The sequence below is a fragment of the Schistocerca cancellata genome, chromosome 9 (assembly GCF_023864275.1).
Source record: "Schistocerca cancellata isolate TAMUIC-IGC-003103 chromosome 9, iqSchCanc2.1, whole genome shotgun sequence".
In the NCBI taxonomy this organism is placed as follows: domain Eukaryota; kingdom Metazoa; phylum Arthropoda; class Insecta; order Orthoptera; family Acrididae; genus Schistocerca; species Schistocerca cancellata.
Window position 1 is genome coordinate 68,281,927 of NC_064634.1, and position 19,823 is coordinate 68,301,749.

Sequence of the window (19,823 nt, forward strand, 5' to 3'; positions counted from 1 at the left end):
CAGAGAGGAGAAGACGGAGTTCTGTTCTATTTCCGTTTGTGCCTGTATGACATCATAAGCCACACTGTTATTATGATATTGGCCCAAGCCAATAATTGTTATCAGTGGTTCTGTTGACCCAAAAAATTGAATGCAAAGAAAATCTTACAGGAAAAATATCAAATTCTGTGTGCGCTTGGATCAAAACTCAAAAATCATCTTGACCAGCAGAATAAATACTTTACATGAGTGGCGGATGTTGAGAGAAGAGAGAAATTTATTTGAAAACACTAGAAAAAAGGAAAGTACGGTAGGTCAATTATTATTCCTCTCTGTGGTCTGCCACTATTAAACAGATAAGTAAACAAAAGAGAGAGGGAGACTAAGGCTGTGGTTCAACAACAACAACAACAACAGGGAACACCCAATTTATTTCCACCTCACCATTTACGAACAGAAAAAAGCTCTACAGAATGATAGTAGCTACCTATATTAGGTTTGATGTAAATCAATTACATTTTAATATCTACAACTTACATATGTATGATTATCATTACAAGATACAGTCGTAACTGTCTACACTTACAAGGGATTAAACAAGTCTTTGGCTTTAATGTCCTAAGTGGAAATCCAAAAGTCAACATACCTGCAGTCCGTCTGCTCCCTCAGACAGGTTCTTCAATGTTCGTGATATTGTTTCTGTGAAATCGCTATCAGATGTATCCTCAGATATTGCCTGCCCTGCAGCTTCTGCTATTTTCTGTATAGTAGCTCCAAACTCTTCAGCACTTATCGACGAGCTGCTGTCTGGTATATAATAACCACTTTAAAATTTCATGAAAGATTCATATAACAACATTTCGGAATAATTTCTTAATTCACACTTTGATTGACATGCAGCAATGCAACATTTATCGAAAGAGTGAAGCCTCACCAAGATTTAGGGCGGCCGTTGCCTCCTTAATGAACTCCTCCGTCCATCTATTGTCCAACAATTCTTGTGCATTATCAGAAGACGTGCACTGTGCCGCATCATCAGTAGTTGATTTTCCTCGGTTTGGAGGAGGATTATCAAAATCTTCGAGAGCACCTGTTACACAAATAATTAATGTTGACCGTACCAAACAAGTCGTGGCAGGTACATAAACAAAATAAATTATCAGCCCCTACTGTCCAGAATGTTATCCAGTGTGTCTACTTGCGGAGCATCTGATTTGTGTTCACTAACGGACTCGCTCGCCCCCGTATCTGTTCCTTTCTCTGCCTCTGCCATTTTAAATTTTGTCACTGTAAAACATTACAACATACGTACTGTTACGTTTCCGGAACTCATAGCTGTCCGTGTCTAATGTTACACACTGTATATATAAATACGTTCAGTTTCAGGGCCATACAAAAAAAAACACTATAAATAACTTCAGTTTATTTAAAACAACACGAATGAGACAACCTAAAGCGTTATTCCACCATCACTCTGTGAAAAGAAGGAAAAAAGTGAAATTCTGATTACCTATAACACAAACTCATCCTTCGACTTTGCACTGCCTGTACACTGTACAGTGATCACAAATCATTAGCGCCTAAAGTTATAGGAAGAAAGATGAAAGTCTTTGATTTTTGTGTACGTCATGTTTGAAGCCATGTTTCCGCAGGCAACGAAAACTTGCACATACATTCCTCCCAAAATACCGCACCTACCTGTCAGTTAGCTTGTGAAAAAACATCTTATTGATTCACTGCCTTGTCAGCTGGTACGACAGTAAGAAGTGTTAAAAGCCTTTAAACTTATTTTCGATGTGGAGACAGGGCTTGACTCTTTAAATTGATCTGTCTCAGGCTAGAGTAAAATGTCTGCACTTTTTGATCTTTGGTACAGTGTTGTGATAATGGGTGTGCGTAAGTTGACAGCTCTTCCTTAGACGTCAGTGAGTTTTGTGTTGATATATCCGCTATGGATTTGTCTAAAATGAAAAATGAAAGGAAGCTATATCTATGTCGATGGTACTTTAGAGGTGAGTGTATTCGCAAGTAACAGGTTATAAAATGATAAAATCAATGCATTTTAAAGGAAGGAAACCAACCTTGTCCCAGGTTAGGAACCTGCTGCAGTTAATCAGTCCTACAGTAAACTGTGATTGAAGCAAATACTTTCGTTCATAAAGAGAAAGTCACCATCAATAAACAAACTTTAAAGTGTATTGCCCTAATATTGCCTGCAGCTAAATATTTTTATTACTTTATCTCTCTGCTTAAGTGCTAGTGATTCTAATCAAACGAAGACGTGAGCTCGCTACATATCAGCCTATCGCTAAAACGAAGATATCGAGATGGTGCCGTATTACATTCTAACCCATTTTGAGAATGGTATTTGGCGTACACGCCGACAGTTGTAAATGTACATTCATTGTTGAACTAGAAACGACTGCGTTTCAGAGAACGGCAGGCTGGAGGATGTGTGTGTATATCCTCAGTATTCGTCTGTTAATGCGTAGTTGGCCTGTGTTACGCCGAGTCCGAGGAAACATTTTTAAAGTTAAACAAATATCAGTGGCAATCAATCTGAAGGTTGGTTTGTACACAGAAGTACTTTACTAGACATGGTCCAATTGGGGGTGATTTGAAATTGCCTTCTTTTGGTCTTACAGTCGGCTGACTTCGCCAAATAAAGGAAGGTTTGCAGTTTAACATTGACTCCAAAATGTGATGCAACTCAGCATTTTTTCACGTTATTAAGAAGTATTGCCAGAGGTTAAGGTTTGTAAAACGAGTGACTTACAATGACCACTCTGTTTTGTGTTTAGTATCTCAAGTCAGCCTCTTCCAGTGCTGATACATTTGCTAGACGTTTTATGTACAAAGTCAGCTCAAAAGTAATTATTTCTCTTGCTAGTGCATGTGCCATTTTTGATATAAATGACTTGTTGTTGTGACCAGCCCCAAGTTTTGGAAATACGGAAGCGTCCGATCCCGCCCGTCTGCTTTGACCCATGACGTCACAAATATAGCGGAAACAAAAACAAAAACACACTCTTTCCACAAGAAGCCTAATGACACTAAAGGGACAAGCGCGGGAAATGGGGTGTTTTGGGTGGGGGGGAAAACGAAATATAAATAAATTTAGACGCCTTGCGTAGCTACAACGTGTAAGTGAAGACAGCCATGCATGAATACCCACCCACCTCCCCAGGGGTTGTAACCCCTGCAACCCATAGAAGATAAAGATGCTTCAGTAGCCGATTAGTGTTTTTTGTCTTTAAAAAAAAAAAAAAAATCTCACGGGATAGAACGAACAGATCAGAAAGATAAATATAATAAACTAAAACAGAAATTGGAGGAAACAGACAATTAAAATAAGTAATAAGTGTTTTTAAATTTAAAAAAAAGTCTCACGAGATAGAACAAACAGACCAGAAAAATAAATAAAATAAGATAAAACAGAACTGGAGACAGCCACACTCAAACCAAACTCCGTGCCGTCATGACGTCACACACAACACCCTTACGTCAAAGGTCAAAGCCGACGCGTGGGATCGGACGCTTCTGTCGACCCCAAGTTTTGTATGATTTAGTGTTCCCATGCAGTTCCCTTATCTCTGCATGATTACTGCAGCCACATCCACTTCAGCCCCCCCCCCCTCTCTCTCTCCCTCTCTCCCTCTCTCTCCCTCTCTCTCTCTCTCTCTCTCTCTCTCTCCCCCTCTCTCTCTCTCTCTCTCTCTCTCTGTGTGTGTGTGTGTGTGTGTGTGTGTGTGTGTGTGTGTGTGTGTGTGTTTTCTGTCAGCACCCTTTCTTAGTCAAGTTGTGCCAGAACTGTCTTTTTCTCCCTGATTTGGTTCAGTACCTTCTCAGTAGTTATCTGATCAACTCACCTAATCTCCAGCAGTATCCTGTAGTATCACATTTCGGGAACTTCTGTTCTCTTCTTGTCTTACCTGTTTATCATCCATGTTTCACTTCCATACAGTGACACACTCTGGACTAAAACACCCTTGCACTTAAATTTTTATTCAATGCCTACAAATTCTTCTTTTTTGCAAATTCTTTTCTTGGTAGTGCCAGTCAATATTTTATATTATATGTACTTCAGCCATCATCAGGAATTTTGCTACTCAAATTACAAAAGTCATTTAAACTATTTTTAGTGTCTCATTTAATAGTACAAGTCTCAAAGCACCATCTGATTTGATTTTACTACGTTCTGTTACCCCTGTTTTACTTTTGCAGATATTAATTGTACAGCCTCATTACACGACACTACCCATTCGAATCGACTGTTATTTCAAGTGTTTTGGTATTTCTAACAGAATTACGATGTCCTCTATAAACCAGAAATTTTTTGTTTCAATTTCTTGGATTTAAATTTCCTTTCCAGGTTTCTCCTTGGTGTCCTCTACAATTTACCCAGTGTACATAATCAGTAGCATAAGGGGCAAGCTGGAAACCTCTCACTCCCTTCTTAATTACAACTTTTCTTTCATTTCATGTAGCCCTTATTACAGAAGTATGGTTTCAGTACAAGTTGTAGATAGCCTTTTCCTCCCTGTATTTAATCCCACCCACCTTCAGAAGTTCAAAGAATGTATTTCAGTGAACATCATCAAAAACTTTTTCAAAATTTACAGTTGCTGCAATTAAACTGACAGTGGTCAAAGTGCTGCAGTGTAGGCTGTACACATCACAGTATGCTGAAACAGTATGTGTGTTTATAGTAAGTGTGTTTATTAATCAGGGGACTCAAGGATCATGCTGAAAAAAATAACAGTTCTACTTTCTGCCACCAGGTGAAAATTTGGTGGCCTAAATCAGATTAACTGAACGAGACCAACCAAAAGTAGCTGAAGAGTTGACACAGTTTGAGTGAGCCACATTCTTTTTCAAAGCTATCCAGGGAATATACAGGGTTTCTAATCAGTGGCAGCATTTATGTATTGGCTGTGCTATTTTTATAGTTAAATTTAAATGTCCTAACATTTATACATGCACTGGATGTAGTCATCAGCCAGACCTTGCTAGATGAGTCACCTTTTACATCAGTGACATTTTAATGTCCTCAGAGAGTTTTGGAGAGCACTGTCAGGCTGTGTGAAAAGTGTTACGAGCAGTGTATCGTGCTGACTTGAGCCTCCAACTAAGGTAGTGTAGATTTACTTGTCAGAAAGTGGAATTCCTCTGTCATATTGTTAGGAGTGGTGCTATGCATGCTGGAGAGGTCAAGTGGACTCCATCCACAGGTTTCCTTCAGCTAAAAACCAGCAACTGTTGAGTGTTCTTAGGATTGATGTGAAGAATGTCCAACAAAAGCAACTTCTGTTTCAGTATATAACTCACACGTGCATTAATATATATTAATATATAGCCTTCTCTCTGTTCTCTGCCCAAACTCTCTGCCTCTGTATATGTCTGCTTGTGTCTGTATATGTGTGTGTGTGTGTGTGTGTGTGTGTGTGTGTGTGTGTGTGTGTGTGTGTGTGTGTGCGCGCGCGCGTGCGTGTGTGCGCGCGATTGTTTGCCTGTCCTTTTTCCCCCATAAGGCAAGACTTTCCGCTCCCGGGATTGGAATGACTCCTTACCCTCTCCCTTAAAACCCACATCCTTTCGTCTTTCCCTCTCCTTCCCTCTTTCCTGATGAAGCAACCGTTGGTTGCGAAAGCTAGAATTTTGTGTGTATGTTTGTGTTTGTTTGTGTGTCTATCGACGTGCCAACACTTTCGTTTGGTAAGTCACATCATCTTTGTTTTTAGATATATTTTTCCCACATGGAATGTTTCCCTCTATTATATCAATATATATTGTTTCAATCAAATGCTGTAGTTGTCAAATAATATCTCATTTATGACTCTAGTGAATCTGCTGCTCATAGTTATGGATCACAGTATTGCTTCTTCAGTCTTGGGCTTTGTTAACATTAAATATCGATCTGCAAATGCAGATGTATACAGATGTGATGGTGGTAGATTATGCACATCTCCACATTTTAAAATAATTTTTATTCCATTTTAGTTATTTATTTAGAATATTTCCCTTCACAGTATCTCCTGTGAATAATCACCCTGCTTCACTTCTTTCATAATTTAATTTTTCACCTCCCGCCCTGGACCGTGCCGTTGGTGGGGAGGCTTGCATGCCTCAGCGATACATATAGCTGTCTCATAAGTGCAACTGTAGTGGAGAGATATCTATTGAGAGGCCAGACAAATGTGTGGTTCCTGAAGAGGGACGGCAGCTGTTTCAGTAGTTGCAGGGGCAAAAATGACTTGCCATGCTGGTACTGCAAACTGCTGAAAACAAGGGGGAACTACAGCCGTAATTTTTCCTGAGGGGCATGCGGCTCTCCTGTATGTGTAAATCATAATGGCATCCACTTCTATTCTGGAGGTACAATAAACCCTCATTTGAAATAGGAATTGAAGTCCTGGCAGAAGAACTAAAAACTTTGAGGTTGCTGATGACTTTGCAATTCTGTCAGACAGCAAGAGTCTCAGAAGAGCAGTTGAACGGAGTGGACAACATCTTTAAAGGAGGTTATCAGATGAACATCAACAAAAGCAAAACACGGATACTGGAATGTAATCAAATTAAATCAGGTTATGCTGAGAGAACTTGATTAGGAAACAAGACATTTAAAATAGATGAGTTTTACTATTTGGGCAGCAAAATAACTGATGGTGGTCGAAATAGAGAGTATATAAAATTTAGATTGGCAATGGAAGGAAAAGCTTTTCTGAAGAAGAAAAATTTCTTAACATTGAATATAGATCGAAGTTTCAGGAAGTCTCTTCTGAAAGTATTTGTATGGAGTGTAGCCAAGCATGGAAGTGAAACATGGACAATAAACAGCTTAGACAAGAAGAGAATAGAAGCTTTCGAAATGTGGTGCTACAGAAGAATGCTGAAGGTTATATGGGTAAGTCGTGTAACTAATGAGGAAATACTGAAATAATTGGGGAGAAAACAAATTTGTGGCACAACCAGACTAGAAGAAGGGATTGGTTGACTGGACCTAATCTGAGGCATCAAAGGATCACCAGGTTAGCACTGGAAGGAAGCTTGGGGGTAAAAATCGTAGAGGGAGACCAAGAGAGGAATACAGTAAGCAGATTTAGAAGGATGTAGGTTGCAGTAGTTACTTGGAGATGAAGATGCTCACACAGGATAGAGTAGCATAGAGAGCTGTATCAAACCAGTCTTCAGACTGAAGACCACTACAATAACTCCTTTTTCTATTGAGATCCATTTTCATGTGGAACTTCCCAACAGAGGAAGACTTTGCCCTCTGGCAGCTCTGCTGTCACTGTCTGATGTGTCTGAATGTAAGCCATAGCTTCAGACTGCCAATGCCTCTCCTCTCTCTTCTTTTCTTGCAGGACTGCCTTCTAGTTGTACAAGAGGGTTCCTGAAAGAAACTATTTATTTAATTTTTTTGACAAAACAACATCTCCTTCAAGGTATGTTCCATTACACATAAGTTTTTTTTACAATCAGTGAATCCATTGTTGAAAACATTTTTATACTCGGCTTTAGTCATGGCTTACAGTTGCTCCCCGTTTTTGTTTATCCCAGGCACTTCTGCATTATCTGATCAATGTTGGATGCCACACAACTCTAGCACCATGACCCATCACCGGTAATGATGATAGTGGAACAAAATTCTGGGTCAGTTTGGAGCTGTTCCTGCAAAGTGCTGCATGTTTCCATTTCACATACCATTTCTGGTCAGCCAGAACCTGAGACCCAAGTTTACAAGCCAAAATTCTCATTCTCCGTTCTTTTTAAAATCTACTTAATGGGCTCTGATGACATATAGTTAACTCTGCCCCACATATTGGATAGTCATTTCCTACATTTAAGCCCAAGTTCAAGATTTTTCATTACATTTTCTTCTGTTTGAGCAGGTGAAAGATTCCCAGAATGGCATTTGCCATTTGTTGACATCACTGTTTTTAAAGTGGGGAAAACCACTTGTACACTTGAGCTTTACTAATAGTGTCATCATTGTAAGCTGTTTTCATCACAATACTGTGTGCAATGCTTTTCCCTAGTGCGGAGCAAAATTTCATTGCTATGCATTGTTCACTAACACCCATCATAAAAAGAGTAGAGAGCAAAACAGCTACAGCAAACAAATTCACTGTGAGGAGACAAAATATTCTCAGGAAACACCAGATGCAATACTGTAGCTTGCAAGGAGTTGTACAACACATCCAAAATAAGTGTGTTTGTACTACACAAACTATGCCCAGGGCAGCACTATTCTGGAATCTTCTAATAATTTCCGGGTATGCAGCCGGATCCCGTCGACATTCTGCCACGATATTTCGGCCCAGAGACGTCCGGCCATCATCAGGTGAGTACACAACTACTGAAGAGCCCAGGTGCAGTCGCGGTATTTATGCCGAATCTCGCGCATGTGAAATGTACTGGCATCCTACAGCGCATGCGTCAGGTGTTGACATGCGCAGCATAGCCGAGTTGTACGTGCTGCCCTCGGTGGTGGAAATAAAGGTTCATCTAGTCATTGAGTATCGAATGACACTGTCGATTCCGCTGTGATTGTATAATTTTAATAACAGGATTCCAATTTTTATCCAGCTGAAAGCCGTTGTCACGATTTATACTTATAAATCGTGACAACGGCTTTCAGCTGGATAAAAATTGGAATCCTGTTATTAAAATTATACAATCACAGCGGAATCGACAGTGTCATTCGATACTCAATGACTAGATGAACCTTTATTTCCACCACCGAGGGCAGCACGTACAACTCGGCTATGCTGCGCATGTCAACACCTGACGCATGCGCTGTAGGATGCCAGTACATTTCACATGCGCGAGATTCGGCATAAATACCGCGACTGCACCTGGGCTCTTCAGTAGTTGTGTACTCACCTGATGATGGCCGGACGTCTCTGGGCCGAAATATCGTGGCAGAATGTCGACGGGATCCGGCTGCATACCCGGAAATTATTAGAAGAAGAAATACGCCGGGAAAATTTCAGAAGTCACATTCTGGAATCTTTTGGATACTCCTTGTATTAGCAGGATATTTTACATGTAGTGTAGAAAGTAGCTGTACTCAAGCTTCAGAAGAGGGTGCATGAATCCTGACAGACAAAAGTTAGTAGAAAGTTGTATCCTGTAATAAGATAAACATGTATCACTCTAAAATACTTGTCTGCCACACATGACACCCTCTTGTATGGGGCCAAGACTTGGACATCATATGCTAAGCTCAACACCTTGCACATATGGTGCCTTTGAAATATTCTAAGCATAACAGAGGGAGATCATGCAACAAATAAGTTGCCCCCCCCCCCCCCCTGTCGGGGTCCACACAACCCTTTTGTGGATACATGTGTGGTGAGCACAGGACTCAGAGCTTGTGCAACTCTCTTTCCTTTCTGGGCTGTGTACCTTCCCATTCCACATCTCTTCCTGTCCCCAATCCTTCACTCCAATTGGGATGAACTCTTGATCCTCTTATGGTCCTATTCCCCAGTCATCCTCTGTCTTCACAAAACAAAGCTACATTCCCATGATTGCTTTCTCTTCCCTCAGTCTGGTTTGATCTCCCCTCTGTTGCTGGCATTCTGGCACATGGGGGACCTATGATGATTCTCTATGATACTATCCATTATCACCTAATCCACTTACACAGTTCCTTCCAAGCTGTCTCCGTACGTCTTTCCCTTTCTGCATTCACCTTCTCTCTTTGGATCATATACCTGGTGATCAAAAAGCCAGTATAAATTTAAAAACTTAATAAACCACGGAATATGTAGATAGAGAGGTAAAAATTGACACACATGCCTGGAATGACATGGGGTTTTACTAGAATCAAAATAAAAAACAAAGTATTGCTAGACGCGTGAAAGATCTCTTGCGCGTCGTTTGGTGGTGATCGTGTGCTCATCTGCCACTTTCGTCATGCTTGGCCTCCCAGGTCCCCAGACGTCAGTCTGTGCGATTGTTGGCTTTGGGGTTATCTGAAGTTGCAAGTGTATCATGATCGACCGACATCTAGGGATGCTGAAAGACAACACCCGACGCCAATGCCTCACCGTAACTCCGGACATGCTTTACAGTGCTGTTCTGTTCACAACATTATTTAACTCCGGACATGCTTTACAGTGCTGTTCTCTTCACAACATTATTCCTCGACTACAGCTATTGTTGATGAATGATGGTGGACATATTGAGCATTTCCCGTAAAGAACATCATTTTTGCTTTGTCTTACTTTGTTATGGTTCAAATGGCTCTGAGCACTATGGGACTTAACTTCTGACGTCATCAGTCCCCTAGAGCTTAGAACCGCCTAAACCTAACTAACCTAAGGACATCACACACCTCCATGCCCAAGGCAGGATTTGAACCTGCGACCGTAGTGGTCGGGCGATTCCTGACTGCAGCGCCTAGAACCGCTCGGCCACCCCAGCCGGCACTTTGTTATGCTAATTATTGCTATTCTGATCAGATGAAGTGCCATCTGTCGGACATTCCCCCCCCCCCCCCCCCCCCCCCCCCCCCCCAATGTAACCCCATGTCATTCCAAGCATGTTTGTCAATTTGTACCTCTCTATCTACATTATTCCATGATTTATTCAGTTTTCAAATTTATACTGACTTTTTGATCACCCGGTATTTTCTATCGTCCACACCAATGGCAAGAGCCGATCTCTTTCATCTCCTTGGTCAGGTCCCCCCTCCCCCCCCTTCTCCAATTTGGTGGTTGGGGACTCCCAATGCCCACCACCTGCTTTGGGGATCTCCGGTCCTTGTCAGAGAGGCTCCCTATTGATTGACCAAATGGATCTTGTTTGCCTCAACACTGGGGAACCTACATTTTTGTCTGGCTGCAAGTCAACCTTCTCTCATTTGGACCTTTCAGTCGGTACTGTTTGGCTAGCTTAGCGCTCGGAATGGTTCACTCTTGCTGATACACACTCGAGTGACCATTTTTCATGTGTCCTTCGATTACAACCACAACTGCCATCTATGCATCCAGAATGCTAGAAGTTTTCCCAAGCAGATTGGACACTTTTCTCCTCTCTAGCAACATTTGATGACCATCAATTTCCTAGCATTTATGATCAGGTCACTCATGTTACAGAAGTTATTCTTACAGCAGCGGAACGTTCAATACATTGCACTTCCCCATTGTCCCAGTACCCCCCAGTTCCATGGTGGAACAAGGCGTGCTGTAATGCAAATACGCAAGCAGAGATGTGCTCTTTGCGTTTTCCGCCATCGTCCTACATTGGCCAAATGTATCCACTATAAGCAGTTATCTGCATGATGCCGTCACTGAGATTTTGAGCTCTTCTTATTATCCACCAGCCTTTCTCCCGAAGAAACAGGTAGCGGAAGAGTGACTTTTGCCTCTCAAAATTGCAAAAGCTATAATGCCGTTTTTTCTGTGCAGGAACTCAGACATGCACTCTCCTCTCGCTCTTCTGCTCCAAGACCAGATGGTATCCACGTCCAAATGTTGTTACATCTCTCATATCCTAGTCTGTGCTAACTCCTTCGCCATGATAATTGACTTCAGGTCAGCAGTAACTTTCCCAGAAGGTGGCGGGAAGCTATTGTCATTCCTGTTCGAAACCTGGAAAGGACAAACATCTCCCCTCCAACTATTGCCCAGCAAGCTGTCCTTACGCGTCATTATGCTAGTCACCTGTCTTCCATGCCTGCTCAACCGACCCATGCCTTTTTTTTTTGACGCCTCATTGGATTTAGGGTATGCAGGCAGCTCTTCCTCTCTACTACCACCAGGAGTTCGCTTCAGTGAACTGTTACATTCATGTTCCTTCCAGTTTCCTAAAACTTTCTTGACAAATGGGGGATACGACACCACCCTGGCTTCACCCGCAGATCTGCCTTCTCCATTGCGCTTGTTAGCTTCCCAAGAATAGTGCCCTCCCTGTAGTTTATCGTCGGGCATTTGCTGCTCTATGCACACAAATGGAGGATGCCTCATTTATTTACTTGATGGCTCCATGAGCACCTTTGGTGTCAGGAGTGCCTATATTATTGATGACACCTCTGTTAGATTTTGGCTTCCCAACAGTGTTCGGTTTTTACTGGGGAGCTTTGCACTGTTCTCCAGGCTGTCCAATACATCCGTTGCCATGAGTGGCTACAGTATATTATATGCTCGGATTCCCTCAGCTCTCTTCTCAACCTCCAAGCTCTTTATCCCATCCACCCTCTGGTCCACCACCGGATTCAGGACTGCTTGCACATGCTCCACTTGGGGAGCATATCTGTGGCATTTCTCTGAATCTCAGGGCATATTGGTGTATGTGGAAACAGGCAACCGCATAGTTAGCATGGTTCCCTTTGCTGATCTATAGAGAATTTTATGTTGTCGTGTTGCTCCTTTATGGCATACACATTGGTTTGCACTTCAGGATAATAAATTACAGGACATAAAACCTCTTCGTTACAGGGCATAAAATCTCTTCCCTGTGCTTGGACCTCTTCCTCCCGGCCTCGTCGTCAGGAGGAGTTAATTTTAAATAGACTCCAGATTGGGCACACTTTTTAGCTGTCGACATCTTTTAAGTGACGATACTTTCCCACTTTGCCCCCACTGCTCTCTGTCATGGATGGTGAGACACCTTTTACTTCAGTGCTCCTATTTTAATCAGCTACGTGCCCATTTACAGCTGTCGCCTGATTTATCTTCCCTTTTAGCGTATGACGCGCGCTCAGCCAATTGCCTCCTTGAGTTTATAAGTGTTAGTGAGATGACATCTGAAGCTCTTTTCGGGGAAAACAACCCCTCTTCAATAGCACTTTTGTAATATTTCCTTCCGTTTTAGTTTCCCTTCTCCTTGAGTTTCAGTCCCATTGCTGCTAATTTATATTCCTGTTTTTTACCCTTCACTAAGCCACAGAATGGGTGCTTATGACCATAGCTGTTGTGCACCCTAAACCAATAATAAAAAAAAAAAATAAAAATAAAAAAATAAGTTGCTCCTGAATACTGCAAAGCTGCTGAGTATCACTGCCACTCTCAAGGAATGTCACATTCGGTGGCTAGATCACTTGCATAGTACGGTCTACTCCCACATCTCCAACACCTGTTGCTTGGTGACGTGGCTCTTGCGAAGTGACCGCCTGGGAGATCTGCATTGCACTTATTGCAGTATTTGTTCAAGCCCAGTATAAAAACTTTTAGTATTGACTGCAACAAATCAGAGGACCATGGTTTTAGAAAGCATCACTCATGCGAAACTCAGCTTGCCATTTTCTCAAATGATATCCTGTGAATAATGGCTGAAGGGCAGCAGGTGGATTCCAGATTTGTTGATTTCTGTAAAGCCTTTGACACGGTGCCCCACTGCTGTCCTGTTAATGGTAGGTACAAGTATACGGAATAGGTTCCCAGATGTGTGAGTGGCTTGAAGACTTGTTAAGTAATAGAACCCAGTATGTCATCCTTGACAGCTAGTGTTCATCAGTCAAGAGAATCATCTGGAGTGCCCCAGGGAAGTATGATACTACTACTGTTATTTTCTATATACATAAAAGAATTGGCAGACAGGGTAAGTAGCAGATTGTGGTTGATGATGCTGTGTTGTATGAAAGGAGTCATCATCGATTGACTGTAGGAGGATACAAGATGACTTAGACAAAATTTCTAGTTGGTATGATCCAGCTAGCTCTAAATATGGAAAGATCTAACTTAATGCAAATGAACAGCAAAAACAAAACCAAATGTTCAAAAACAGCATTAGTAGCATGCTGCTTGACACAGTCACATCGATTAAATATCTATGTGTAAGATAAGGACTGTAGTAGGGAAGGCAAATGGTCGACTTATTGGGAGAATTTTAGGAAAATGTGGTTGGTCCTAAAGGAGACTGCATGTAGGACACTAGTGTAACCCTTTGTTGAGTACTGTTAGAGTGTTTGGGATCTGCCCAGGTCGAATTAAAAGAAGACATTGAGGCAATTCTGAAAAGGTTGCTAGATTTTTTACCCATAGGTCTGACCAACATGCAAGTATTACAGAGACCTTTCGGGAACCCAAATGGGAATCACTGGAGGGAAAGCGACATTCTTTCCAAGGATCACTATTGAGAAAATTGAAAGAACCAGAATTTGAGGCTGACTGCAGAATGGTTCTCCTGTTGCCATGGTACATTTAGTATAAGGACCACAAAGATTAGATTAGAGAGATCAGGGCTCATATGGAGGCATATAGACAGTTGTTTATCCCTCACTGTATTTGCGAGAGGAACAGGAAAGGAAATGACTAGCAGTGGCACAGGGTACCCTCCATGGAGGGTTGGATTGCGGAGTATTTTGTAGATGTAGATGTAACAATGAAAAACTCCCACACCATAGCACCACCTCCTCCGCACTTCACTGTTGGCAGGTAATGTTCTCCATACATTCGCCAAACCCAAAGAACTTCTGTTGAATTGACACCAAGTATTTCATATCACTGGATTCCAGCCATCCACTGTCCAATGACATCACTCTTTACACCATCTCAAATGCCACTCAGCATTGGCTACAGAAATATGTGGCTTATGCGCAGCTGTTTGACTATTATAACCCATTGTTTTTAACTTCCTGTGCACAGTTATTGTCCTAGCTGCAATACTGGTAGCACTTCGGAACTCACGGGTGATTCCTTCCGCTGATTTCATGCGATTCTTTTACACCTTCCCTGTGCAATGCTTGACAGTCCCTGCCCATCAGTACATGAGGCCGGTACATCACAACAGTCAATGTGGGCAGCCTTAGAAGGGTTTGATGATGATGATGTCAACACAAACACCCAGTCCCCGGACAGAGAGAATCCCCAACCCAGTCGGGAATCGAACCTGGGACCCCGTGATATAGAGGCAGTAATGCTAGCCAATAGACCACTAGCTGCGGACCTTAAGAATGGGTGATATGTCCCTGATGGATTTGTTACTCAGGTCACATCCAGTGACCAGTCTATGTTCAAAGTCGTTGAGCTCTTCTACCTGATACATTCTGCTGTTACTCCCCCCTGCGGGTCCAGGGGTTAGAATAGGCCTGAGGTGTTCCTGCCTGTTGTAAGAGGCAACTAACAGAAGTGTCACACATTTCGGTCTTTATGTGATGTCCCCTGTAGGGTTTTACCTCCATTTTCAAAATTTACCCGAAGAGCGAGCCAGTTGGGGAAGGGCGCCTTATATGGTGCATCGTGTCCATTGTCCCTTGATCTTAGCCCACTTTCTCGTCATTGCATTTCAGTCCAGCTCATTTTCCATCTCTGGGGTGAGGAAACCTTCGTGAGTGCATTTTCCACCATGCACTATGCAGTGTCGCTTTCTGCGCCAACGATAACCATGGACTTCTTTGCACATCATATCCAGCGCGGTAGCCAGACCATTGTGGTGGGGCCACCATGTACCCTGTTGGTTGTAGCCCCCTGACAACATGGGGACCACTCTGCTGATGCCTGAGCCGTTAACTCCCCACGTATGCCAGGGAGTAGATGCCTGTCATGCTGGGGCATCAGGACTCTTGGCAAAGGCGATCCTGCCAGTTGGCTTTTGCTGCAGCTGGGTGGCACCTGTGGGGAGGGCTCCAGGTAGGAGTGGATGGCATCAGGGCGGATGACGCGCGATGAAGCGTACCGCGTCATCACTTGCTGGTGATCGGACACCAGCAGTCTCCAAGTGTTCAAAGTCTCAGTACAATGCAAGAAAGTACAACCCTAAATCATTCCCCTCCTTGGCCACACCATGGGGGGAACACCAGGCTAAGGATGGCAGCGAACCTTATTCACCCCAGTACTTCGCACTACACACCGGAAGCAGCTACTAGGGTAGGGTAGCAGAGTACGTGTGGCGTGCACACGGGGGTTTTTTAGGTTAGAGGGACCCCCCCCCCCCCCCCCCCTTGGGCGAAACGATAAAATACCTGACGGCTTACCAGAGAGGACATTATCATCGTTGATAAAGAACGTCCGTCCTCAGAGACCAAAAACAGGAAAAGTTAACGTAATATTGGTAAACTGCAGGAGTATCCAGGGCAAGGTTCCTGAATTAGTATCTCTTATTGAAGGAAATAGTGCGCATATAGTATTAGGAACGGAAAGTTGGTTAAAACCGGAAGTGAACAGTAACGAAATCCTAGACACAGAATGGAATATATACCGCAAGGATAGGATAAACGCCAATGGTGGAGGAGTATTTATAGCAGTAAAGAATTCAATAATATCCAGTGAAGTTATTAGCGAATGCGAATGTGAAATAATCTGGGTTAAGCTAAGTATCAAAGGTGGGTCAGATATGATAGTCGGATGCTTCTATAGACCACCTGCATCAGCAACCGTAGTAGTTGAGCGCCTCAGAGAGAACCTGCAGAACGTCGTGAAGAAGTTTCGTGATCATACTATTGTAATAGGGGGAGACTTCAATCTACCAGGTATAGAATGGGATAGTCACACAATCAGAACTGGAGCCAGGGACAGAGACTCTTGTGACATTATCCTGACTGCCTTGTCCGAGAATTACTTCGAGCAGATAGTTAGAGAACCAACTCGTGAAGCTAACGTTTTAGACCTCATAGCAACAAATAGACCGGAACTTTTCGACTCCGTGAATGTAGAAGAGGGTATCAGTGATCATAAGTCAGTGGTTGCATCAATGACTACAAGTGTAATAAGAAATGCCAAGAAAGGAAGGAAAATATATTTGCTTAACAAGAGTGATAGGGCACAAATCGCAGAATATCTGAGTGACCACCATCAAACGTTCATTTCTGAGAAAGAGGATGTGGAACAAAAATGGAAAAAATTCAGAAACATCGTCCAGTATGCCTTAGATAAGTTCGTACCGACTAAGGTCCAAAGCGAGGGGAAAGATCCACTGTGGTATAACAATCATGTACGAAAGGTACTACGGAAACAAAGAAAGCTTCATCATAGGTTTAAGAGTAGTCGAATCATAGCTGATAAGAAAAAGCTGAACGAAGCGAAAAAGAGCGTAAAGAGAGCAATGAGAGAAGCATTCAACGAATTCGAACATAAAACATTGGCAAACAATCTAAACAAGAACCCTAAAAAGTTTTGGTCATATGTAAAATCGGTAAGCGGATCTAAATCCCCTATTCAGTCACTCGTTGACCACGATGGCACCGAAACAGAGGATGACCGAAGAAAGGCAGAAATACTGAATTCAGTGTTCCGAAACTGTTTCACTGCGGAAAATCGTAACACGGTCCCTGACTTCAGCCGTCGCACGGACGCCAAAATGGAAAATATTGAAATAAACGATATCGGAATTGAAAAACAACTGCTATCACTTAGTAGCGGAAAAGCATCCGGACCAGACGAGATACCCTTAAGATTCTACAGTGATTATGCTAAAGAACTTGCCCCCTTTCTATCAGCAATTTATCGTAGATCGCTGGAAGAACGTAAAGTACCTAGCGACTGGAAGAAAGCGCAGGTCGTTCCCATTTTCAAGAAGGGTCATAAATCAGATGCGAATAATTATAGGCCTATTTCGCTTACGTCAATCTGTTGTAGAATAATGGAACATGTTTTGTGTTCTCGTATTATGACGTTCTTAGATAATACAAATCTCCTTCATCATAACCAACATGGATTCCGCAAACAGAGATCATGTGAAACTCAGCTCGCCCTATTTGCTCAAGAAATTCACAGTGCCGTAGACACTGGCGAGCAGATTGATGCCGTATTCCTGGACTTCAGGAAGGCATTTGATACGGTTCCGCACTTACGTTTAGTGAAAAAAATACGAGCTTACGGAATATCGGACCAGGTTTGTGATTGGATTCAGGATTTCCTAGAAGAAAGAACACAACATGTCATTCTTAACGGTTCAAAATCTGCAGATGTAGAGGTAATTTCGGGAGTACCGCAAGGAAGCGTGATAGGACCTTTATTGTTTACAATATACATAAATGACTTAGTTGACAACATCGGTAGCTCCGTGAGGCTATTTGCAGATGACACGGTTGTCTACAAGAAAGTAGCAACATCAGAAGACTCGTACGTACTCCAGGAAGACCTGCAGAGGATTAATGCATGGTGCGACAGCTGGCAGCTTTCATTAAACGTAGATAAATGTAATATAATGCGCATACATAGGGGCAGAAATCCATTCCAGTACGATTATGCCATAGGTGGTAAATCATTGGAAGCGGTAACGACCGTAAAATACTTAGGAGTTACTATCCGGAGCGATCTGAAGTGGAATGATCACATAAAACAAATAGTGGGAAAAGCAGGCGCCAGGTTGAGATTCATAGGAAGAATTCTAAGAAAATGTGACTCATCGACGAAAGAGGTAGCTTACAAAACGCTTGTTCGTCCGATTCTTGAGTATTGCTCATCAGTATGGGACCCTTACCAGGTTGGATTAATAGAAGAGATAGACATGATCCAGCGAAAAGCAGCGCGATTCGTCATGGGGACATTTAGTCAGCGCGAGAGCGTTACGGAGATGCTGAACAAGCTCCAGTGGCGGACACTTCAAGAAAGGCGTTACGCAATACGGAGAGGTTTATTATCGAAATTACGAGAGAGCACATTCCGGGAAGAGATGGGCAACATATTACTACCGCCCACATATATCTCGCGTAATGATCACAACGAAAAGATCCGAGAAATTAGAGCAAATACGGAGACTTACAAGCAGTCGTTCTTCCCACGCACAATTCGTGAATGGAACAGGGAAGGGGGGATCAGATAGTGGTACAATAAGTACCCTCCGCCACACACCGTAAGGTGGCTCGCGGAGTATAGATGTAGATGTAGATGTATGAGAACTGATGGGGACTCCTTCGTTTCGATGAAGGCACTGTTTTTTGTGGAGCATTTAGAGGACAAGTTTGTGGAGGTGGAGGGCTTGTCCATAATACGCTCTGGGTCAGTCTTGATAAAAATAGCATCCTCTCCCCAGTCACAGGCTTTATTCGTTTGTAACAAGTTGGGGGATGTTTCTGTTATCTTCACACCACATAAGAGTTTAAATGTGGTTCAGGGTATTATATTCTACAGGGACCTTCTTTTGCACTCTGACGACGAGCTGTATGCCAATTTTGAGCGGTGAGGTGTTCATTTCGTGCGGCGCTTTAATTACAGTAATGCCTCTTGTATTACACTCCTGGAAATGGAAAAAAGAACACATTGACACCGGTGTGTCAGACCCACCATACTTGCTCTGGACACTGCGAGAGGGCTGTACAAGCAATGATCACACGCACGGCACAGCGGACACACCAGGAACCGCGGTGTTGGCTGTCGAATGGCGCTAGCTGCGCAGCATTTGTGCACCGCCGCCGTCAGTGTCAGCCAGTTTGCCGTGGCATACGGAGCTCCATCGCAGTCTTTAACACTGGTAGCATGCCGCGACAGTGTGGACATGAACCGTATGTGCAGTTGACGGACTTTGAGCGAGGGCGTATAGTGGGCATGCGGGAGGCCGGGTGGACGTACCGCCGAATTGCTCCACACGTGGGGCTTGAGGTCTCCACAGTACATCGATGTTGTCGCCAGTGGTCGGCGGAAGGTGCACGTGCCCGTCAACCTGGGACCGGACCGCAGCGACGCACGGATGCACGCCAAGAGCGTAGGATCCTACGCAGTGCCGTAGGGGACCGCACCGCCACTTCCCAGCAAATTAGGGACACTGTTGCTCCTGGGGTATCAGCGAGGACCATTCGCAACCGTCTCCATGAAGCTGGGCTACGGTCCCGCACACCGTTAGGCCGTCTTCCGCTCACGCCCCAACATCGTGCAGCCCGCCTCCAGTGGTGTCGCGACAGGCGTGAATGGAGGGACGAATGGAGACGTGTCGTCTTCAGCGATGAGAGTCGCTTC

The 19,823-nt window shown here is 43.2% G+C and overlaps 2 protein-coding genes across 2 annotated transcripts in view; one reads left to right on the top strand and one right to left on the bottom strand.

The window, feature by feature from the left end:
• The window catches only part of LOC126100492 (peroxisomal biogenesis factor 19), a 55,058-nt gene extending 53,419 nt beyond the window's left edge, over window positions 1-1,639 (bottom strand). Inside the window, exons 1-4 of the mRNA XM_049911101.1 lie at window positions 1,490-1,639; window positions 1,150-1,266; window positions 914-1,069; window positions 626-786 (exon numbers count right to left, since the gene is read on the bottom strand). Of these exons, the coding sequence (XP_049767058.1) occupies window positions 626-786; window positions 914-1,069; window positions 1,150-1,252 (420 nt within the window). The 5' untranslated portion in view covers window positions 1,253-1,266; window positions 1,490-1,639. The remainder of the gene's footprint in view (window positions 1-625; window positions 787-913; window positions 1,070-1,149; window positions 1,267-1,489) is intronic.
• A 184-nt stretch (window positions 1,640-1,823) lies between these two features.
• Window positions 1,824-19,823, top strand: part of LOC126100493 (gamma-secretase subunit pen-2) — a 33,269-nt gene continuing 15,269 nt past the window's right edge. The window contains exon 1 of the mRNA XM_049911102.1: window positions 1,824-1,991. Coding sequence (XP_049767059.1) covers window positions 1,931-1,991 — 61 coding nt within the window. The 5' untranslated portion in view covers window positions 1,824-1,930. The remainder of the gene's footprint in view (window positions 1,992-19,823) is intronic.